Source organism: Hevea brasiliensis, chromosome 14 (genome assembly GCF_030052815.1).
Source record: "Hevea brasiliensis isolate MT/VB/25A 57/8 chromosome 14, ASM3005281v1, whole genome shotgun sequence".
Classification (NCBI taxonomy): domain Eukaryota; kingdom Viridiplantae; phylum Streptophyta; class Magnoliopsida; order Malpighiales; family Euphorbiaceae; genus Hevea; species Hevea brasiliensis.
In genome coordinates, this window is record NC_079506.1 from 5743391 (window position 1) to 5768620 (window position 25230).

The 25230-nt window shown below is 35.0% G+C and overlaps 1 protein-coding gene across 43 annotated transcripts in view; it reads right to left on the reverse strand.

Moving 5' to 3' along the window:
* LOC110672416 (putative disease resistance protein RGA4) overlaps positions 1-25230 on the reverse strand; it is a 64103-nt gene that overhangs the window by 13425 nt on the left and 25448 nt on the right. For 36 of the 43 annotated variants that reach the window (XM_058135607.1, XM_058135584.1, XM_058135580.1 and 33 more), the window contains exon 1: positions 13-3214. The exons of the other annotated variants lie outside the window; for them this stretch is intronic. In XM_058135607.1, coding sequence (XP_057991590.1) covers positions 13-3116 — 3104 coding nt within the window. In that variant the 5' untranslated portion in view covers positions 3117-3214. Of the gene's footprint in view, positions 1-12; positions 3215-25230 lie in introns of those variants that run through there. 43 annotated transcript variants of the gene reach the window in all.

Below are 25230 nucleotides of genomic sequence, written 5' to 3' on the forward strand. Positions count from 1 at the left end.
GCATCAACTTACAGAAGCTGTAGATTTTTATCTTCGTCCCCTAGCAGATAGCGTCCCTCCTCTTGAATTCTCTTTGAATCAACCATAATATTTGGGATGTGAGAAATGAAAGGCCAATCTGCGCCTTTTTTATTTGCGCATCTTTCGTTCAATAGGGGACAATTATGAATGTACAATTTTCGTAAAGATATTAGGGAACAAATCTCTCGAGGCAGAGAAGTTAATCTTGGGCAACTAGTAATATTTAAAGTGTGAAGAGAAGTGAGATTCTGCAATCCATCTGACGGTAGAGATTCGAGTTCCTCAATCTCCTCAATCCGAAGATTCTTCAATTTAGAGAGAGGAGGACTGATTGAGGAAGAAGAAGAAGAAGTTGATGTTGTGAATATTTGCTGCACAAGTTGCACGCTCACTTTCGTCAATTCTAAATCTTCATCGAGAGATGGAAACTGAGGGATCCAACTCATATTAGGGCAACGGTAGCAAATGAACCGAGAAAGACAAGGAAATTGGAGTAGGTCTGGTGATGATATGGTGGTTGAATCATCACTGTCATCTTCATACCTCTTCATCCGCCATCCTATCAGCTTACGACAACCCCACAATCTTAGAAACTTGAGGGATGGAAAGAATGATGCTGCTTGTCCCTCAATTTCTATGTATTCTAAATAATCAAATTGGGAAATGTCTAACATTTGAAGTGAAGGGATTTGATACAGCGGTGGGAGATGCTGACCTCTGCAATACGTTAACCTAATATCGACAAGATTTGTGAGGGAAGAAAGCCAACTTGGTAAACTCAAGCCTCTGTACGAATCCACCGTTAACTTTTTAAGATTAGGATGCGGTTGGAGATTTTGGAATGCCATTTCTTCATTATCAACATTTGCATCGTCAAAATATCGATCCGAAGATAAAGACAATGATTGAAGAAGCGACTTGTCTTTCAAAATAGGATTTATTATCCCATTTTTCACATATCCCAAATTAATAATTGCAAGACTTCCTCTCAAATTGTTGAGGCTATTCAATTCATTTAATCCTCCAACATTCTTTGCCACTGAATTATCTTTTGCCACTACAAACCATGTCAACGTTCGAAGTGAAGTCAATTGCCCAAGCCCACGTGGCATATGGGTCAAAGAGAAACAATTACCACAATACAGATGCCTAAGATTAATCAGTTTTTTAATATCTTTAGGCAGTTCCTTCAGACTACAATTGGAGACATTTAGCACTTGTAAATTTTGTAGATTCGTAATAGAATTTGGAAGTGCTACGATGTTTCTATTAACAGAAACATCAAGATATCTCAGATGTTTTAGTTTATTTATGAAATTGGACATTTTTTTAATATTTTCCCGATTCATATCACACACCCGTAACTCTCTAAAGTTTGGAACAATAACTTTAGAGATTGACAACTTACTTACATCATCGCTAATAGAAAAGTCTTGCTGTGGCAAAAGAAATGTCCTCAATTTTAGTGCATTGCTTAATCCAGCAGGAATTTGTTGGGATGAATATAACCGGAAGTAAAATGACACGTGACGGACACTTTCATCCACACTTTTTTCTTTAGAATTTATTATGCAAATGCCCTTCCCAGCAACTGAAGTTGCGAGGTCATGCATCAAATCATGCATTTTGCAACTTTCTACATTGCCTAATTCATCCCTCTCTACTTCCTGAAAAAATGACCTCCACCACAACTCTGTAAAATACTGTAGCCCAATGTCTTCAACACATAGACTTGAATTTGATGACTCAATGAATCCTTGGGCAGCCCAAAGATGAATCAATTTTTTCACATCAATCACATAATCTTTGGGAAATAATGCACAATAAGCAAAACAATGCTTCAAATGTGATGGCAGATGATCATAACTCAATTGAAGGGTTGGCAAAATGTCATTCTCATTCTGAGCTATTTTTGAAAGATCATTTTCTAAAAAAGGCAACCATTCTCTTTCTGGATCCCTAAAGTATAAAAGACTTGCAATTGTCTTTATTGCAAGGGGAACTCCAACATACTTCTCTATAATCTGCTCTCCGATTTCTTTCACTTTTGGACTCTCTGGCTCTTTCCCCTCGAACACTAGTTTCTTAAACAAAGACCAAGACTTATCTACATCTAAGCCCTTTAGAGAATAATGTGTCTTTTTGCCACTAGTTATTGCTGCAACCATTTCGGAACGAGTGGTCACTAAGATCCTACTTCCTCTTGCACCACACGTCAATAATGCCTTTAAATCAGTCCATTTTTGAAGATCTTCATTCCAAACATCATCCAACACTAACAAATATTTCCTTCCTTCAATTCTTTCTCTTAGATCACTTTGCAATTGATCCAACTCAAGGTTTCCTGGTTCCTTACGAGTCAAAGATTTTATAACCTTTCCCACAATTATTTTTATATCAAAGACATCAGATACACAAACCCACATTTTCAACTCAAATTTTTCTGTAACATTCTTATTACTATAAACCAATTGAGCCAATTTGGTTTTCCCTAATCCTCCAATTCCAACAATTGGAATCACTGAAACATTATCTTCAGTGTTGGAGTCAAATAGAAGTTCTAGAATTCTCTTCTTATCATCATCCCTCCCAATGACTTCTTCCTCAGCTACAAATGAAATAGTTTGGTCTCTTTCTCTAGCTGTGAATGGGTTTTCTGTACTATGCTCTACAAAGTGGAATGCAAGCCTATTTTTTGCAATATCATCTAGTCTTTCCCTTATTGCCTTAATCTTATGACCCATCTTAATACCATAAACTATTGGATTGGAAGCTGAAAAGAAAAGCCATACCTCCTTTTTCAATTTGTTTCCACCCATGACTTGCTGGCGCAAAGCTTCAGTGGAGAAGTCGTCGAGCAAATTATCTGCGTCATAGACCACCTCTTTCAGCATGCCAAGCCAATTTTTGACTTCATTGTTTTGAGCAGACTTCTCCTCTGCATCGAGAAGCACAGCCTGGATTGTGGTTGTTGTGTTCTTGAGTTTCTGAAGCTCTTCCTTGAGACCCCACCACAGGCCAATCTCTTGGAGAGCTACAGAACCCAATTTCTTAATGATTTCTCCAGCAACATTGAAGAGAAGATCTTCGGCCATTTTTGGAAAAGGGTATTAGGAAGCACTCTGTAATTGAATTGATTTTAAAGGAGGAAATGTTGTTGTGAAGTGATGGGAGAAGGAAAATGGCCAATTATTTATAAGACTTTCCATGAAAATGCTTGTGCATTACATGTAGGTGTTGATAAAGATGAAATCTGTTTCTCTAAGCAAATAGGGATAAAATCCTATGTTCATTTAATTGTTCTTTATGTTTCAAGTTTCTGGTCAGGATAGACAGATTTATTCAGAAAAAAGTTTTTTATGAGAAAAATATTTTAATCAAGAACTGAAATTAAAAGAGAACATAATATTCATAGCAAATGGGGTTTGACATGAACCATGATTCTAGTTCGAATTGTGATTTTGTAACAGAGAGATTCTAGTGCATGGTAACATATGATTTTAGGTTCATTTAAAGTAAACCTTATTACTGATTGGGATGCCATAGCATATTATACTAGATGTTAACCATGATCTATATGAGGTGCATAAAATGATTTAGAGAAATCATTTATGGTAAAAAGAGTTCTGATGATATTAAGAGTTTGATATCATTGTGTGAGAAAATTCAATATTGGGATGATGAGCCCCTTTTTTTTTTTCATTATGCAAGTCTTTTTTCTCCTAAAAGCAGTTTCTTTATCAACTTTAAGCCAAAGCAGATTTGTTAAAGAGAAATAGAAAAACTTTAGGACCATTATTTTGTCTTTATGTTTGTCGGTAAATTCCTCTCTCTTCCTCCATCTATTCATCAAATTTTCTTTCTGCGCAGCACCATTCTTCTGTTTATCAAAGCATTGTTTTCTACTCCCTCCCTGCCTGCTTCTTCTCATTCTCCTTCGTCTCAACTCCATTAGTCACTTTCATATACCTAACATTTATATGAAATTCACTTTAATTAGTCAATACACAGTTTAAAATTAAATCATAAGAAAAGAGAACAAATGATAAGCCCCACCATACACCTACTACCCCCTTAACAACCAAGTAATAATTGTATTTCTCAATTGAGACCAACAACGTTCACTAGTTGAATTATTGCTCTACATGCAAATAATTATTACAATTATATTTATAGATTATATAATTAATATTTTAATAAAAATATTTTTTTAATAGATACAAAAATATAATTTAATATAATATAATTCAATATTTTGCCATTTAAAGGATAAAAAATTAATTTTTATTAAATGATATTCTAAATTATTCTTTATAATGGGTAATATTTTATAAAAAAAATAACTAATTAAAGAAAAATTCTTGAAAATATGAAATACTTTTTTTTTTTGTTTCAGCTTTTATACATCTTCTTTTATACAGATATATAGATTCTTATCATTCATTTTTACTATTCATTAGTCTTTTAATTATTTTTAATATTTTATAACAGTATTCAAGTGGCAATTGACAACAATTGATTATCTTCGAAAACTATAACTTATAATTTTTATGTCAATTTTTAATATTTAATAATAAATATAAAAAAAAAACAGAAAAATTCAATAAAATTAGTCAAATTAATAGTGGGACAATGAAGAAAGGTAAATGTGAATTAATGGTGATGATGTGAAAGAAAAAATAGAAAGGGTTAGTGTGAATGCAAGAAAATTAATTAAAGACCTTAATAATGAAAAGAAAAGATAATAATGAAGATAAGATTATATATATATATATATATATATGTGTGTGTGTGTGTGTGTGGATAAAGGGTTTCCACCACAAACAAACAAAAGTGAGCAACACCAAGTGATGTATGACTATTTCACAAAATGGCCCAGTTAGGCTCCACGCATCAACAAAAACGACAATAGAAAACAGTAAAAAGTGACATTTGGACCACAAGATGGAGTCGTTCCTACTAATATCACATTTGGATCCATTTCCATTATATATTTAAGAAATGAGTAAAAAATCGAATCGAACCGAAACGCTCTATTTTGGTTCGATCCGGTTTAAATTGATCGGTTTTTATTTTGATTGATTTTTTAATTTAGACTTGATTTTGAAGTTATTTGGTCTAATTTTGACTTTGGTTTTAACCTAACAACTATTAATCAATGAAATTAAACAATTAATATATATATATATATATATATATATATATATATATATATATATAAAATTAAATATAATCCATAAATTTCTCATAAAAATAAATTAATTCAAAAATCAATTCGGTTCGATTTGGTTCGATTTGAATATATAAATTACTATTTAGTCTATAATCTATTTTTACTATCAATTAGTCTATTACTTATTTTTAATATTTTATAATAGTATTCAAGTGGCAATTGACAACAATTGATTATCTTCGAAAACTATAACTTATAATTTTTATGTCAATTTTTAATATTTAATAATAAATATAAAAAAAAGAAAAATTCAATAAAATTAGTCAAATTATTAGTGGGACAATGAAGAAAGGTAAATGTGAATTAATGGTGATGATGTGAAAGAAAAAATAGAAAGGGTTAGTGTGAATGCAAGAAAATTAATTAAAGACCTTAATAATGAAAAAAAGATAATAATGAAGATAAGATTATATATATATGTGGATAAAGGGTATCCACCACAAACAAACAAAAGTGAGCAACACCAAGTGATGTATGACTATTTCACAAAATGGCCCAGCTTGGCTCCACGCATCAACAAAAACGACAATAGAAAACAGTAAAAAGTGACATTTGGATCACAAGATGGAATTGTTCCTACTAAGGTCACATTTGGATCCATTTCCATTATATATTTTAGAAATGAGTGAAAAATCGAATCGAACCGAAACACTCTATTTTGGTTTGATCCAAATTAAATTGATCGGTTTTAATTTTTGATTAATTTTTTAATTTAGACTTGATTTTCAAGTTATTTGGTCTAATTTTGACTTTGGTTTGAACCTAACAACCATTAATCAATGAAATTAAATAATTAATATATATATATATAATTAAATATAATCCATAAATTTCTCATAAAAATAAATCAATTCAAAAATCAATTTGGTTCGATTTGAATATATAAATTACTATTTAGTCTATAATCTATTTTTACTATCAATTAGTCTATTACTTATTTTTAATATTTTATAATAGTATTCAAGTGGCAATTGACAACAATTGATTATCTTCGAAAACTATAACTTATAATTTTTATGTCAATTTTTAATATTTAATAATAAATATATAAAAAAAAGAAAAATTCAATAAAATTAGTCAAATTAATAGTGGGACAATGAAGAAAGGTAAATGTGAATTAATGGTGATGATGTGAAAGAAAAAATAGAAAGGGTTAGTGTGAATGCAAGAAAATTAATTAAAGACCTTAATAATGAAAAGAAAAGATAATAATGAAGATAAGATTATATATATATATATGTGGATAAAGGGTTTCCACCACAAACAAACAAAAGTGAGCAACACTAAGTGATGTATGACTATTTCACAAAATGGCCCAGCTTGGCTCCACGCATCAACAAAAACGACAATAGAAAACAGTAAAAAGTGACATTTGGATCACAAGATGGAGTCGTTCCTACTAAGATCACATTTGGATCCATTTCCATTATATATTTTAGAAATGAGTGAAAAATCGAATCGAACCGAAACGCTCTATTTTGGTTTGATCCAATTTAAATTGATCAGTTTTAATTTTTGATTGATTTTTTAATTTAGACTTGATTTTCAAGTTATTTGGTCTAATTTGACTTTGGTTTGAACCTAAAAACCATTAATCAATGAAATTAAACAATTAATATATATATATATAATTAAATATAATCCATAAATTTCTCATAAAAATAAATCAATTCAAAAATCAATTCGGTTCGATTTGGTTTGATTTGAATATATAAATTACTATTTAGTTCGGTTTAATCGATTTTTTTCTTTTTAAAACTTAACCGAACCGAAATATCCGAAATTTTTATAATGTAAAACCGAACAGAACCGATTAAATTTTAAAACCAAACTGATTAAACCGAATTAACTCGGTTCAGTTCAATTTTTTGATTTGAACCGAAATCTGCTCAACCCTACTTTACGGATCATTCAAAAGCAAACAAGTTCCAAATCATTGGGATAAGGTGGGCCAGCCATTTAATTTCGTGAATTAATTTCATAAAATTAGGAGTAAGTAAAAATAAAACATAATTGAAAAATTGAATCAAATCATTTTAATTAATTTTTTTAATTGATTTAATTTGATTCAATTAGTATTTTTTAAAAAGTTTAATTTTTTGTTTAATTCAGTTATTTTTAAATCAAAAATTACAAAAACTAAATCAACTAATTTGTCCAATTTATGAATAATTTTTGTTGATTTTATGAACTTTTATGGAATATGATCTGTAATTTGTGAAATTTATAGTATGTCCAAAGAATAAGAATATAAAATATAACAAATTAAAAAAGTCTAACAAAATAGGTTCAAATCAATAAATCAAATTGAATTGAATGGAATCGATTCAATTCAACTCAACCTCTGTTTTTAATTTGATTTGCCTAATAATATTTGACAGAAAAGAAGCCCTAATATAGGCTAAAACAGTACTTTAGGTCTAGAGAGGAAAGGCAAAACGGGTTTGTTGAGTAAGCATAAGAGAGATTGCATTGCTCGTGCAAATTTCCTTTAATTTACAAGAGCCTGACTCATGTAACTTTGTGTTTCACTTTGGCTCTTGTTTTCAAGATTGCATGGCTGTGTACAGGAAGCACCTACTGTGTAATTTAAAAGCTGGGGTTCCACGGCCTGAGACATGGGGCCGCACAACTGATTGTGCAACTTCCTGCTTTTTCTTATAATTTAACGTTTTCCTCTTTTCTTCAACAAGCAATTTGACCTCTAATTCAACATGCTTCTCTTCCCCACTCATATCCATGACCTCTAAAGCTTGTAAATGGATGAAGGTAAGAAATTAACCATTAAATGTAAAATTATAGAAAGAATGTAAATGAATGAAAAGCATAGGAAAATGTATATAAAATAGCTATTTAAGGGGCAGAAAAAATGTCAAACATGTCATAAATGTCTATATAAAATGAATGCATCACCATCTAATAAAATAACACAATAAAAAAAAATACTTAGAAAGGCTCTACAGCAAAGAGAACTAAAGAGAGTGTAACACCCCAAAATTTTATTATTTATGAGTATTTTTGATATTTTAATTTTATTTAAATTTTAGAAATTTTTTTGAGATTTTTCGGATTTTAAAAATCGGGTTCGATTTTCCGAAAATATAAACTTTGATGATTTTTAAAAATTAATTTAAAGACCACGTGGCAAAACTAAAAATATATTTGGAGTCTACGTATTTTTCTGAGTTTTCTGGAATTTTTTCGGAATTTTTGGACCTCGTTTTCGGTCCCGAGGCAGAGTAAAAAATTCAAAATTTTGTATTCTGAATCGAACCAGCCGAATCGAATCGGACCGGCCCTTTTCCTTCTTCCTTTTTCTTCTCCCGCGCGCGTCGTCCCTCTCTCTTTTCTCTCTCGTTTCTCTCTCCTCTCCGCCCCTAGCGCGCCTTGTATTGACCAATGACCAGCCAGCGCGCCCCATGACCAGCCGGTAGTGTAGCAAGCGGAACGCCGCGTAACGTCCCTGCGTCGCCGTGGCGTTCGGCTTCTCCGGCCAAAATCCGGCCGATCCGGCCACCAATTGGACCGGGTCTTGTGTCTAAAACCATCTACTCGGCGAGAGCTTTCCATAGACACCAAGAACGCCGAAATCCATCGAGCGGATTGTCCGATTTTAGCTCGGGAAGATTTTAGCCCATTTCGACTTTTGGGCTAGATTTCTCGAAAACCGTGAATCCCACGAGAAAACCGAGGCCACCAGCACGCTGCACTCGTCGAGAGCTTCGCGGCGACATAAATTTTGAATTTTTCCGACACCGTTTTTCGGTGGGTCCCACGGAACTTCGCAGTGTTTTTCCGAGCATTTAATGAGCTTAGAAAATTCTGAAAAATTTATGTACTAACCCCCGTGTTATGGGCTTCGTGTAGGTATCATCAATTCGCGAAAATTCGACAGTTGACCGGGTATGTGAAATTCCGGCCAGACAGACCCGTTACCGGAAAAGTCTCCAAATTGGACCGAGGTTTTGGCTAGCCCCCCATTGTCAGACGTCCCGAGCGCGTTCCCGAAGTCGGAATCGGCAAAGGTAAACCCGAACCTTGCTTTTCGTAATTTTCTAGTGCTTAAATAGGATTAAAAATCCATAAAATATTCGTGGTAGCTTAGAAAATTATGATTCTTTTTGCAATAGCTTAGTAATATTGCTAAGGACCGCGGGGCAAAGTTTTAAAATTTTTAGAGCTTGTTTGGGCAGTTTTTGCAAAAATGATCAATAACAAGGACTAAATTGAAATTTTGCGTATTGTGATGGATGACTGATTTGATGGGCCCAGGAGGGGCTGTGTGATATGATTGAACTGTGGATATATGGATTGTGAGTATAGAAGTGTGTTTTGAGCCCTTTTGCAGGTTGGGTAGGTCCTAGGTATAGGGAGGACTCTGCCGGATTTTCGGCACGGCTTAGGACGTATTTGGTCTTTTTTTTGTTTGTATTGAGTCAAATTTATTAAATGATTGTAATAAAATTGTCAGGTGAGCGGAATGACCTTCTTCCTCCGCCCGGCCTCAGTGACCACCGTCACGTCTGTGAGTAAAATATTAATTTTAATTGTAATTTCGATATTATTATATGTTCAGCATGCCCATGCATCACTTATATGCATATATTTATATAGTTAAACTCTAGGCACGATTTATGTTGCATTGATAACTGTTAAAGTGCCATGAATGTTGTTGCGGTAATTTGGAGCAGTGTGCGTGCGTTGGCGTGCGTGTGATGTGGTATGGACTATGGATAGGACGGGTAGTCACGGCTTGAGTTCTTCGCTGGGACCCGATCCTTCGAGGGTAGTCACGGCTTGAGTTCTTTTGGGACCCTCGATTTGGTTATTAAGTGGAAGTCCGAGTGAGTTCTTGTTGGCACCAAAGTTGGATTTAAGAGAGCTGTATAGGGGATCAGCTCCCATATATTATGATTGATGTTACAGGGTGCGTGAGTGCTCCAAATTACCTTTTTGATGTTATTATGTGAAAATGTTGTTGCTGTTGCATTTCACTTCACAGGTTGCATTAGTACTAGATAGTTATAGAGATTATGGTTAAAATTGATATTTTACTCTGAGTCGAACGCTCACTCTGTTCAAAAATTTTCTGAGCCACGGGAGGATATTTATTCAGGTTAACTTGCTTTTATACTTGCAGTTGTTTATCGATATTTGTGTAATTTTATTTACTCCTAGAATTTCCGCATGTGTTAGCAGTAATTATTTGAATTTGGTCTGTAATATTATATTCATGTTGGACCTGTAAACTTAATATTTTAAGTCTGTTTTGATGGATTGGATGAGGGAGCTGAGCTCCCATTTATTATTATGTTGATGAGTATGTGGAGGGTGAGCTGAGCTCCCCAATTGACTATACATTGTGTTTACAGGTCGGGTGAGTCGAAAACTCCCCGTTGGTAAGTCCATTTTATGGCCGGACTCTGTCCGTTTGTTTTCTTGAAATTGGGCCCAAATGGGCCTTAGAGTTGGGTTAATGAACAGTAGGCTTACTACGGGCCTCGGGGGCTTTAAGCTGGCCCAGGTCCTAGTGCCGGTCCGGCCCATAGGTTGGGTCGTGACAAATGTGGTATCAGAGCTTAGGCTCCAGATTGCTAGGGAAAAGTTGTCTAAAGTGTTGGGAAGAGTCTACTAGGAGTCACATGAGGAAATATAGGGTCCACATTCGTCTTGCATTGTCATCTTTGCTTCTAGTTTCTGCTTCATATGTTATGTATAAATATGAGTCTATAGAGCTGTGTAATGTGCAGTTTTGAATTTTGTGGGCTAATGTCTTGAATTTCGTGAAAATGCGTAGAAGGTGAGAGCTGCCATCGCACTGAACCAGATGTGCCCGACGAAGTGTCGGCACAGGATGAGGCGCCTGCCTCGAGGAGGCGGGGTAGGAGGCCTAGAGCTGCTCAAGTAGAGGAGCAGCCACCCCCAGTACAGGATCAGTCCTTTATGGCACAGGGTCCCATGGACCCCATGGCAGCTACTCTAGCTGGTCTGCAGAGAACCATCGACATGATGGCGCGAGATATGGTCCATCCTCCACAGCGGCGATCCACCGCACCACGAGAGGAATCTTACAAGCGGATCATAAACTTCAAGAAGTTGGTGTCAGTACTTATGATGTGTCGACGACGCATATCGGTTTTTAGATTCCTGCGACGGCGAGAGCGATTACGATTGGTGATAGAAGATTGGTAGAGTGTATGCAGCACGTCATGGGGCCTATGCCTAGACAGTGGATGAGTGACTACGTGTTACCCCGGATGGAGGGTTTGACATGGGCTCAGTTTGTGGAACTTTTCATCAATCGGTTTGTGCCAGAAAGCTTCAGAGATCAGAAACAGTGGGCCTTTGAGGCCTTAAGACAGAATGGCAGTGCAGCAGATGAATATGCTCTGCAATTTACGGAATTGCGCAGATATGCCCCTGCAGCAGTAGCTACAGAAAAGATGAAGGTGAAAAGATTCCTAAAGGGGCTTGACAGGAGGTATGCGAACCTGGCCATGATGTCTGATCAGTCTTTTGATGTGGTGGTGGATCGAGCCAGACAGATTGAGGTTAGCTATGCTGTGGATGACAGCGGAAGAGCAAAGAAAAACAGAGCAGAGGGTTCTTCAGGTGTTCCCCACATGGGTACTATGGATAGTGGTGGCCAAACTACTTACAGAGGAAGAAGCAGAAATAAGAGGAGTGGTTTTAGACACAAATCCCGAGGGTTCGCACTGAGTGCGGATCAGCGGTGGTAACGATTCGAGGCAAAGCGATTCGCTGCAGTTCAGATCCTCTTTGCACCGTGTGTACCTGATGTGAAGAGGACATTCAGACCTTGTTTGATGGGGTCGAGTATGCTTCAGTGTGGCCAACGGGCCACTTTGCTAGAGATCGCCCGTTTTGATGAGCCACGGATGGGGTCACGGGGTTACATTGCAAATGTTCCTCGACAATTGTATCCGGTGCTTCCAACATGGCGGCCGATCGATCCGGTGGCCATGAGGCCGAGGACAAGGGGCGTGGATTTGGAGGCGGTCGAGGTAGAAGTCGATGTCGAGTTACGCCACTCGGGGTAGGGATAAGCTCGAGTTTTCACCACGACCCACGGGATGCTCAAGCTTCAAATGCGGTTGTGGCGGTATTCTTACAGTGCATTCTTATGAGGCTCGTGTTTTGATAGATCCGGGTGCTACGCACTCATTTGTCTCCCCTGTGTTTGCCATGAGATTAGGTAGAAACCCTACAACTTTAGAGTGCCCTTTGTCAGTAGCTACCCCTCTTAGTGACGATATAGATGTAGACATGGTATTTCCGGGTAGCCCAGTGGTAGTGGATGGAAAGATCCTCCCAGCAGACTTGGTTCCTCTACGATGTGGATTTGATGTAATCACGGGGATGGACTGGTTGGCAACTCACTATGCCACCTTAGACTGCAGGAACAAAAAGGTGTATTTCCACATACCTGGTGTGGAAGAGTTTAGCTTTGATGGTGACAGGAGCGTGGCTCCATATAATTTGGTGTCAGCAATTAGTGCCAGAAAAATGTTGAGGCGTGGATGCCAAGGGTATTTGGCATTGGTGAGAGATACATCTGTAGAAGGTGTCAGCATGGAAAATGTTCCTGTTGTCAGAGAATTTATGGATGTCTTCCCTGAAGAGCTTCCAGGGTTGCCACCAGAAAGGGGAATAGAGTTCTGCATTGATGTTATTCCGGGTACAAACCCCATATCCATGCCACCTTACGAGGATGGCACCAGTGAGTGAAAGAAGAGTGAAGGAGCAACTACAGGAGCTTTTGGACAAAGGTTTCATACGTCCGAGCACTTCACCCTGGGGTGCTCCTGTTCTATTTGTAAGAAAGAAGGATAGGTCATTGAGGTTGTGTATCGACTACGCAATTTGAACAAGGTATTTGTGAAGAACAAGTATCCACTTCCTCGGATCGATGATTTGTTTGATCGGCTCAAGGAGCTAGATTCTTTTCAAGATAGACTGCGGTCGAGCTACCATCAATTGAGAATCGGGAATGAGGGCGTGTCCAAAGCGGCTTTCGGACAAGATATGGTCATTATGAGTTCTTGGTGATGTCTTTTGGACTCACTAATGCACAAAGACCTTCATGGACTTGATGAGCAGGTGTTCAAGCCATTTTTGGACCGTTTTGTCATCGTATTCATAGATGACATTACAGTATACTCTCGGACCGAGGAAGAACACGTGTGGCACTTGAGGATGGTGTTGCAAACTTTGAGGAGCACCGGTATATGCCAAATTTTCAAAATGTGAATTTTGGCTAGAAAGCATCTCATTCTTGGGACATGTGGTTTCTAGTGACGGTATTCAAGTGGATCCCAAGAAAATTGAAGCTGTAACTGATTGGCTTAGGCCTACAACGGTCACAGAGGTGCTGAGTTTTTACAGGTTTAGTAGCTACTCTGAGCGTTTTGTACAAGATTTCTCGGGATAGCGGCTCCCTTAACTAAGTTGACCGGGAAGAATGTTCCATTCATTTGGACAGATGATCGTGAGGTGAGCTTCGAAGCTTAAGGAGTGTCTAACCACGCCCCTGTGTTGACACTACAGTGAGTGGTGAAGGATACACCGTGTATTGTGACGCCTCCAGAGTTGGCCTAGGGTGTGTTTTGATGCAGAATGGAAAGGTAGTGGCTTATGCTTCAAGGCAGCTGAAGAGGCATGAGCAGAACTATCCCACCCATGATTTGGAAATGGCGGCTGTAATCTTTGCACTTAAAATCTGGAGACACTACCTGTATGGTGAAGTGTGCGAGATATACACCGACCACAAGAGTTTGAAGTACATCTTCCAACAGAGGGACTTAAACTTGAGACAGAGGAGATGGATGGAACTTCTGAAAGACTATGATTGCACCATCCAGTACCACCCTGGGAAGGCCAATGTTGTAGCAGATGCTTTGAGCGAGAAAATCTTACAGCGATTTGGCGCACATTTGATGAAGAAGAGACCACCGATTCGGGAGGTACATGAGTTGATGGATCAAGGTTTAATCCTAGATCTTTCAAATGAGGGTATTGTTGGCTCACTTTTCGGTGAGGCGGACTTGAGGGCAGAGTTAGAGTTTCCCGGCCACGAGACCAACAATTGATGAAGATCATAGAAAGAGTCTGACAAGGTGAAGGTGGTGAGTTTGGATTTGCCAATGATGGCACCCTAGTGCAAGGTTCTAGGATATGTGTGCCCGATGTGGACAACCTCAGGAATGAAATCATGCGAGAGGCACACTACACACTGTACAGTGTCCACCCAGGCTCCACCAAGATGTACCATGATGTGAAAGATAGCTATTGGTGGAATGGAATGAAGAGAGACATTGCAGACTTTGTGTCCAAGTGCTTGACTTGTCAGAAGGTGAAGTTTGAACACCAGAGACCATCAGGGAAGCTGCAAGAGCTCCCAATCCCAGAATGGAAGTGGGAAATGATCACTATGGATTTTCTGACTGGGTTGCCTCGTACCACGCGAGGATATGATTCGATATGGGTAATTGTAGACCGCTTGACCAAATCAGCTCACTTCTTACTCAGAAGACTACATACTGTGGCACGATATTCCGGCTCTATATTAGAAATAATCAGATTGCATGGAGTTAAACTTCCATAATATCGATGAGGGCCCCAGTTCACTTCTCGGTTTTGGAGAAAGTTGCAGGAGGCACTTGGCACACAATTAAACTTCAGTACAGCTTTCCACCCTCAGACAGACGGACAGTCCGAAAGGACAATCCAAACACTGGAAGACATGCTTCGCATGAGTGTCTTGGATTTTGGAGGGCAATGGGATGAGCAGCTAGCTTTGGTGGAGTTTGCCTACAACAACAGTTATCACTCCAGCATAGGGATGGCACCCTATGAGGCATTATATGGAAGAAAGTGTAGGTCTCCTCTATGTTGGACAGAAATGGGGGAAGCAAAGGTGCATGATGTAGACCTAGTGCAGTACACTTCAGAGGTAGTTCCTTTAATCGAGAACGATCGAGGGCGGCTTTCGATGAAGCGTAAGAGTTATGCAGACCCCAGACGGAGGGATGTGGAGTTTGCAGTGGGCGACTATGTATTCTTGAAGGTTTCTCCAATGAATGGAGTCATGAGATTTGGAAAGAAGGGCAAGTTAGCACCTCGGTATATCGGACCTTTTGAGGTTACTGATAGAGTTGGAGCAGTTGCCTACCGGTTGGAGCTACCACCCAACCTTTCTCACGTTCATCCCGTGTTTCACATCTCCATGCTCAGGAAATACATTCCAGATCCTTCTCATGTACTGCAGCCGGATGTAATAGAGCTAAAGGAGAACTTGACGTTTGAGGAGCAACCTGTAGCCATAGTGGACTACCAAGTAAGACAGCTAAGATCCAAACAAATCCCTATGGTTAAGGTTTTGTGGAGGAGCCAGTCAGTGGAAGAGTGCACCTGGGAGTCAGAACGGGACATGCGTAGCAAGTACCCTTACTTGTTCAATGTATAATCATGTGCTTTATTACGCTTGTGTAAAATTCGAGGGCCGAATTTTTCTGTAAGGGGAAGAATGTAACACCCCAAAATTTTATTATTTATGAGTATTTTTGGTATTTTAATTTTATTTAAATTTTAGGAATTTTTTTGAGATTTTTCGGATTTTAAAAATCGGGTTCGATTTTCCGAAAATATAAACTTTGATGATTTTTAAAAATTAATTTAAAGACCACGTGGCAAAACTAAAAATATATTTGGAGTCTACGTATTTTTTGAGTTTTTGGAATTTTTGAATTTTGGACCTCGTTTTCGGTCCCGAGGCAGAGTAAAAAATTCAAAATTTTGTATTCTGAATCGAACCAGCCGAATCGAATCGGACCGGCCCTTTTCCTTCTTCCTTTTTCTTCTCCCGCGCGCGTCGTCCCTCTCTCTTTTCTCTCTCGTTTCTCTCTCCTCTCACTTCTTGCGCCATTGACTCGGCCCGGCCAATGACGCCGTATGTAGCCAACCAGCCAGTAGGCCGTCGCCAAACGCCGCGCGAAACGTCCCCTGCGCGCGCCGCGCGGCATTTCGGCTTCTCCGGCCAAAATACGGCCGATCCGGCCACCAATTGGATCGGGTCTTATGTCTAAAACCATCTACTCGGCGAGAGCTTTCCATAGACACCAAGAACGCCGAAATCCATCGAGCGGATTGTCCGATTTTAGCTCGGGAAGATTTTAGCCCATTTCGACTTTTGGGCTAGATTTCTCGAAAACCGTGAATCCCACGAGAAAACCGAGGCCACCAGCACGCTCCACTCGTCGAGAGCTTCGCGGCGACATAAATTTCGAATTTTTTCGACACCATTTTTCGGTGGGTCCCACGGAACTTCGCAGTGTTTTTCCGAGCATTTAATGAGCTTAGAAAATTCTGAAAAATTTATGTACTAACCCCCGTGTTATGGGCTTCGTGTAGGTATCCTCAATTCGCGAAAATTCGACAGTTGACCGGGTATGTGAAATTCCGGCCAGACAGACCCGTTACCGGAAAAGTCTCCAAATTGGACCGAGGTTTTGGCTAGCCCCCCATTGTCGACGTCGGCGCGTTCGAAGTCGGAATCGGCAAAGGTAAACCCGAACCTTGCTTTTCGTAATTTTCTAGTGCTTAAATAGGATTAAAAATCCATAAAATATTCGTGGTAGCTTAGAAAATTATGATTCTTTTTGCAATAGCTTAGTAATATTGCTAAGGACCTAGTGGCAAAATTTTAAAATTTTTAGAGCTTGTTTGGGCGATTTTGCAAAAATGATCAATAACAAGGACTAAATTGAAATTTTGCGTATTGTGATGGATGACTGATTTGATGGGCCTGTGGGGATTTGTGTGATATGATTGAACTGTGGATATATGGATTGTGAGTATAGAAGTGTGTTTTGAGCCCTTTTGCGAGTTGGGTAGGTCCTAGGTATAGGAGGACTCTGCCGATTTTCTGTGACGCTTAGGACGTATTTGGTCTTTTTTGTTTGTATTGAGTCAAATTTATTAAATGATTGTAATAAAATTGTCGAGTGAGCGGATGACCTTCTTCCTCCGCCCAGCCGCCTCAGTGACCACCGTCACGTCTGTGAGTAAAATATTAATTTTAATTGTAATTTCGATATTATTATATGTTCAGCATGCCCATGCATCACTTATATGCATATATTTATATAGTTAAACTCTAGGCACGATTTATGTTGCATTGATAATCATAAAGTGCCATGAATGTTGTTGCGGTAATTTGGAGCAAAGCGTGCGTTGGCGTGCGTGTGATGTGGTATGGACTATGGATAGGACGGGTAGTCACGGCTTGAGTTCTTCAGGGACCCGATCCTTCGAGGGGTAGTCACGCTTGAGTTCTTATTTGGGACCCTCGATTTGGTTATTAAGTGGAAGTCCGAAATGAGTTCTTCACGGCACGAGTTGGATTTAAGAGAGTCAGATAGGGATCAGCTCCCATATATTATGATTGATGTTACAGGGTGCGTGAGTGCTCCAAATTACCTTTTTGATGTTATTATGTGAAAATGTTGTTGCTGTTGCATTTCACTTCACAGGTTGCATTAGTACTAGATAGTTATAGAGATTATGGTTAAAATTGATATTTTACTCTCTGAGTCGAACGCTCACTCCTGTTCAAAAATTTTTACAAGCCACAGGAGGATATTTATTCTGGGTTAACTTGCTTTTTATACTTCGCAGGTTGTTTATCGATATTTGTGTAATTTTATTTACTCCTAGAATTTCCGCATGTGTTAGCAGTAATTATTTGAATTTGGTCTGTAATATTATATTCATGTTGGACCTGTAAACTTAATATTTTAAGTCTGTTTTGATGGATTGGATGAGGGAGCTGAGCTCCCATTTATTATTATGTTGATGAGTATGTGGAGGGTGAGCTGAGCTCCCCAATTGACTATACATTGTGTTTACAGGTCGGGTGAGTCGAAAACTCCCCGTTGGTAAGTCCATTTTATGGCCGGACTCTGTCCGTTTGTTTTCTTGAAATTGGGCCCAAATGGGCCTTAGAGTTGGGTTAATGAACAGTAGGCTTACTACGGGCCTCGGGGGCTTTAAGCTGGCCCAGGTCCTAGTGCCGGTCCGGCCCATAGGTTGGGTCGTGACAGAGAGACACCTCCATGAAAGAAGTCAAAACACCAATAAAACCTCATCCAAGGGAACTAAACACTCTAGATCTATCAATATGCATAGATCAGAGGAATAAACCCAAAATCCATTTTAAATGAATCCAAATCTAAGAATTATTTGAAGAAAATACAAAAAAAAAAAAAGGGGAGGGAGAGTCATCGGTAAGAAACTCATTGATAACCACCCAAAGAGAAGCTAAGGTGTCATGACCCAAAATTCTGAATCGTGACCGGCGCATAATTTAAGTATTCTTAAATCATGCAAGCCTTATCAGAGTATCTTGAATGAATATATTGTCACTTACTAATCCCAAAAATAGACAAAATCCAAATAAACAAAATGCTGAATAAACATCATAAATATCCCATAAGTAAACTGCGAAGTCTCTACAGATTTCAATAAAAACTTAAACTGTTCAATAAACTAAACTACTTATTAGCCCGAGAAAACATGAATTCGGGCATACCATGAGAACAAATCAAAGTTGTCCCTCTCCAGAAAATGGACTGAATATTTGGATCACCGCAATTCTCGATCCAAACAGATAACAGACAGAGAAAACGTGGTTTGAGCTAGATGCTTAGTGAATGATAATTATAGCACACAACGGAATAGGAACAGGCAGACGCTTGATTAATTTCACAATAAATTTTCTATTCAATAAAATCATGCTCATGCTATCAAAATCATTAATAAAATAACTTCATAAAACATATATATAAAAGAAAATTCATTCAATAAAAATTTTATGGTACAGTGCACCAGGGTGATGATACCCCACATCACCAAAGGCCAGATGGTAAGCGCGCTACCAGATATCAGATACTTTCCTCCTCCTTCACAGATATCAATGCATATGATACTAATGCAAACCATAAACTGCAATGATGCATGACTCAACAATGCAACCTAATACCGTGATAGTCCACACGGCGGGGCCAGATAACAGAAACAGATACTGGGCACAGGTACCAATTCAAAACAGAAAACTAATTTTGTACAAATCAATCAAAATCAATAAAAAAATTTTAGATATCAAATAATAACTGATAGTGCAATTCCAATAGTGTATTTCAATAGTTTCAGAGAATCAATAAAATCAAATCAATCTCAAATCAATTCAATAAAATCAAATCAATCTCAAATCAATTCAGTAACACATCGGTAAATTTTATAGTCAAATATCAATCAATATAAATACATTAAAGGCCTGTTCCCGGAATCCTAATGGGTCTAATACAGAGATAGTTGGCAAAATCAATTATTTAATCAAAATCGAAATAAAATTTAATAATAAAATAAAACTATAGAAAATCACATGTAAAATCATTGTTAAAATATTGATTTAAAATTTCATTTAATAACAAACTTAATGCTAAGAAATTTTAAAAGGGACAAAAACGGTGCCATGTACTATAATTACCACTCACTTGGAACATCCAAAATAATAGCTAGATAAAAGAGAGACAATTTCAACTGACAGAATGAATGTTTGAATCTCCTACATATCCAAAATATAAAAGAAAAATATTAAATAATAATAAAATAAAATAATTTTAATATATATATATATATTTATTGGGTGGGACGAATTCGGTGGTGGACGAACAGTTATTTATATATATATATTTATTGGGTGGGACGAATTCGGTGGTGGACGAACAGTTATTTATATATATATATATATATATATATATATATATATATATATATATATATAAAGCCGTAATAGCCTCTCGTCCCTCCCACCATTGCGTCCAGTTCACGTGTATATATATATATACACGTGAACTGGACGCAATGGTGGGAGGGACGAGAGGCTATTACGGCTTTATATATATATATATATATATATATATATATAATAATTAATTATTGTCCAATAGCAATTATGATCAACCCAATTCAATACTAATGATCAAAGAAAAAAAAATAAATTTCTAGGATAGTTGTAACAAATTAATGAAAGAAAATAAAATCAAATTCACCCATTATTGAAAAAGAATGAGAATTTTTATCTTGAAAATAGAATCGAATGTGATGAATAGAGAAGGAAAAATTTAGGGATTCTCTGTTGAGAGTATTTGATAGAGGTGACAACCAGGTTTTGAGAGCAAAGTTTAGCAGAAGAGATTATTAGGGTATATATATATATATATTTCAAGAGTTCTATTAGGTGTAGAATGAGATAAGAGTTATTATTGAACTGAGTTGTTCAGATTGCAGATATATATTTAATTTCAAAAATAACATATATATATTTTTTATAAATATATTAAATTATTGTTAGCTTATTAAAATAAAATAATAATAAATAATAAATGTATATGGGTTTCCACATAAGGGGACTAAAGAAAGAAGAAGAGAGATGATGAAAAGATGAAAGGGAGAGAATTTTTGAAATTGACTATATATTTAAGATGTGTGTAATTTTTTTTTATTGTATTTGATTTTTACTTCAATTTTTTAGTTATTTAAATTAATTTTTATTAAATGATATTCTAAATTATTCTTTATAATGGGTAATATTTTATAAAAAAAAAAAAAACTAATTAAAGAAAAATTCTTGAAAATATGAAATACTTTTTTTTTTTGTTTCAGCTTTTATACATCTTCTTTTATACAGATATATAGATTCTTATCATTCATTTTTACTATTCATTAGTCTTTTAATTATTTTTAATATTTTATAACAGTATTCAAGTGGCAATTGACAACAATTGATTATCTTCGAAAACTATAACTTATAATTTTTATGTCAATTTTTAATATTTAATAATAAATATAAAAAAAAACAGAAAAATTCAATAAAATTAGTCAAATTAATAGTGGGACAATGAAGAAAAGTAAATGTGAATTAATGGTGATGATGTGAAAGAAAAAATAGAAAGGGTTAGTGTGAATGCAAGAAAATTAATTAAAGACCTTAATAATGAAAAGAAAAGATAATAATGAAGATAAGATTATATATATATGTGGATAAAGGGTTTCCACCACAAACAAACAAAAGTGAGCAACACTAAGTGATGTATGACTATTTCAAAAAATGGCCCAGCTAGGCTCCACGCATCAACAAAAACGACAATAGAAAAAAGTAAAAAGGGACATTTGGATCACAAGATGGAGTCGTTCCTACTAAGATCACATTTGGATCCATTTCCATTATATATTTTAGAAATGAGTGAAAAATCGAATCGAACCGAAACGCTCTATTTTGGTTCGATCCCGTTTAAATTGATCGGTTTTAATTTTTGATAGATTTTTTAATTTAGACTTGATTTTCAAGTTATTTGATCTAATTTTGACTTTGGTTTGAACCTAACAACCATTAATCAATGAAATTAAACAATTAATATATATATATATATATATATATATATATATAAAACTAAATATAATCCATAAATTTCTCATAAAAATAAATCAATTCAAAAATCAATTCGGTTCGATTTGAATATATAAATTACTATTTAGTCTATAATCTATTTTTACTATCAATTAGGCTATTACTTATTTTTAATACTTTATAATTGTATTCAAGTGGCAATTGACAACAATTGATTATCTTCGAAAACTATAACTTATAATTTTTATGTAAATTTTTAATATTTAATTATAAATATATATAAAAAAAAAAGAAAATTTCAATAAAATTAGTCAAATTAATAGTGGGACAATGAAGAAAGGTAAATGTGAATTAATGGTGATGATGTGAAAGAAAAAATAGAAAGGGTTAGTGTGAATGCAAGAAAATTAATTAAAGACCTTAATAATGAAAAGAAAAGATAATAATGAAGATAAGATTATATATATATATGTGGATAAAGGGTTTCCACCACAAACAAACAAAAGTGAGCAACACCAAGTGATGTATGACTATTTCACAAAATGGCCCAGTTAGGCTCCACGCATCAACAAAAACGACAATAGAAAACAGTAAAAAGTGACATTTGGACCACAAGATGGAGTCGTTCCTACTAAGATCACATTTGGATCCATTTCCATTATATATTTAAGAAATGAGTAAAAAATCGAATCGAACCGAAACGCTCTATTTTGGTTCGATCCGGTTTAAATTGATCGGTTTTTATTTTGATTGATTTTTTAATTTAGACTTGATTTTGAAGTTATTTGGTCTAATTTTGACTTTGGTTTTAACCTAACAACTATTAATCAATGAAATTAAACAATTAATATATATATATATATATATATAATTAAATATAATCCATAAATTTCTCATAAAAATAAATCAATTCAAAAATCAATTCGGTTCGATTTGGTTCGATTTGAATATATAAATTACTATTTAGTCTATAATCTATTTTTACTATCAATTAGTCTATTACTTATTTTTAATATTTTATAATAGTATTCAAGTGGCAATTGACAACAATTGATTATCTTCGAAAACTATAACTTATAATTTTTATGTCAATTTTTAATATTTAATAATAAATATAAAAAAAAGAAAAATTCAATAAAATTAGTCAAATTATTAGTGGGACAATGAAGAAAGGTAAATGTGAATTAATGGTGATGATGTGAAAGAAAAAATAGAAAGGGTTAGTGTGAATGCAAGAAAATTAATTAAAGACCTTAATAATGAAAAAAAGATAATAATGAAGATAAGATTATATATATATGTGGATAAAGGGTATCCACCACAAACAAACAAAAGTGAGCAACACCAAGTGATGTATGACTATTTCACAAAATGGCCCAGCTTGGCTCCACGCATCAACAAAAACGACAATAGAAAACAGTAAAAAGTGACATTTGGATCACAAGATGGAATTGTTCCTACTAAGGTCACATTTGGATCCATTTCCATTATATATTTTAGAAATGAGTGAAAAATCGAATCGAACCGAAACACTCTATTTTGGTTTGATCCAATTTAAATTGATCGGTTTTAATTTTTGATTGATTTTTTAATTTAGACTTGATTTTCAAGTTATTTGGTCTAATTTTGACTTTGGTTTGAACCTAACAACCATTAATCAATGAAATTAAACAATTAATATATATATATATAATTAAATATAATCCATAAATTTCTCATAAAAATAAATCAATTCAAAAATCAATTTGGTTCGATTTGAATATATAAATTACTATTTAGTCTATAATCTATTTTTACTATCAATTAGTCTATTACTTATTTTTAATATTTTATAATAGTATTCAAGTGGCAATTGACAACAATTGATTATCTTCGAAAACTATAACTTATAATTTTTATGTAAATTTTTAATATTTAATAATAAATATAAAAAAAAGAAAAATTCAATAAAATTAGTCAAATTAATAGTGGGACAATGAAGAAAGGTAAATGTGAATTAATGGTGATGATGTGAAAGAAAAAATAGAAAGGGTTAGTGTGAATGCAAGAAAATTAATTAAAGACCTTAATAATGAAAAGAAAAGATAATAATGAAGATAAGATTATATATATATATATGTGGATAAAGGGTTTCCACCACAAACAAACAAAAGTGAGCAACACTAAGTGATGTATGACTATTTCACAAAATGGCCCAGCTAGGCTCCACGCATCAACAAAAACGACAATAGAAAACAGTAAAAAGTGACATTTGGATCACAAGATGGAGTCGTTCCTACTAAGATCACATTTGGATCCATTTCCATTATATATTTTAGAAATGAGTGAAAAATCGAATCGAACCGAAACGCTCTATTTTGGTTTGATCCAATTTAAATTGATCGGTTTTAATTTTTGATAGATTTTTTAATTTAGACTTGATTTTCAAGTTATTTGGTCTAATTTTGACTTTGGTTTGAACCTAACAACCATTAATCAATGAAATTAAATAATTAATATATATATATATAATTAAATATAATCCATAAATTTCTCATAAAAATAAATCAATTCAAAAATCAATTTGGTTCGATTTGAATATATAAATTACTATTTAGTCTATAATCTATTTTTACTATCAATTAGTCTATTACTTATTTTTAATATTTTATAATAGTATTCAAGTGGCAATTGACAACAATTGATTATCTTCGAAAACTATAACTTATAATTTTTATGTCAATTTTTAATATTTAATAATAAATATATAAAAAAAAGAAAAATTCAATAAAATTAGTCAAATTAATAGTGGGACAATGAAGAAAGGTAAATGTGAATTAATGGTGATGATGTGAAAGAAAAAATAGAAAGGGTTAGTGTGAATGCAAGAAAATTAATTAAAGACCTTAATAATGAAAAGAAAAGATAATAATGAAGATAAGATTATATATATATGTGGATAAAGGGTTTCCACCACAAACAAACAAAAGTGAGCAACACTAAGTGATGTATGACTATTTCACAAAATGGCCCAGCTAGGCTCCACGCATCAACAAAAACGACAATAGAAAACAGTAAAAAGTGACATTTGGATCACAAGATGGAGTCGTTCCTACTAAGATCACATTTGGATCCATTTCCATTATATATTTTAGAAATGAGTGAAAAATCGAATCGAACCGAAACGCTCTATTTTGGTTTGATCCGATTTAAACTGATCGGTTTTAATTTTTGATTGATTTTTTAATTTAGACATGATTTTCAAGTTATTTGGTCTAATTTTGACTTTGGTTTGAACCTAACAACCATTCATCAATGAAATTAAACAATTAATATATATATATATAATTAAATATAATCCATAAATTTCTCATAAAAATAAATCAATTCAAAAATCAATTCAGTTCGATTTGGTTTGATTTGAATATATAAATTACTATTTAGTTCGGTTTAATCGATTTTTTTCTTTTTAAAACTTAACCGAACCGAAATATCTGAAATTTTTATA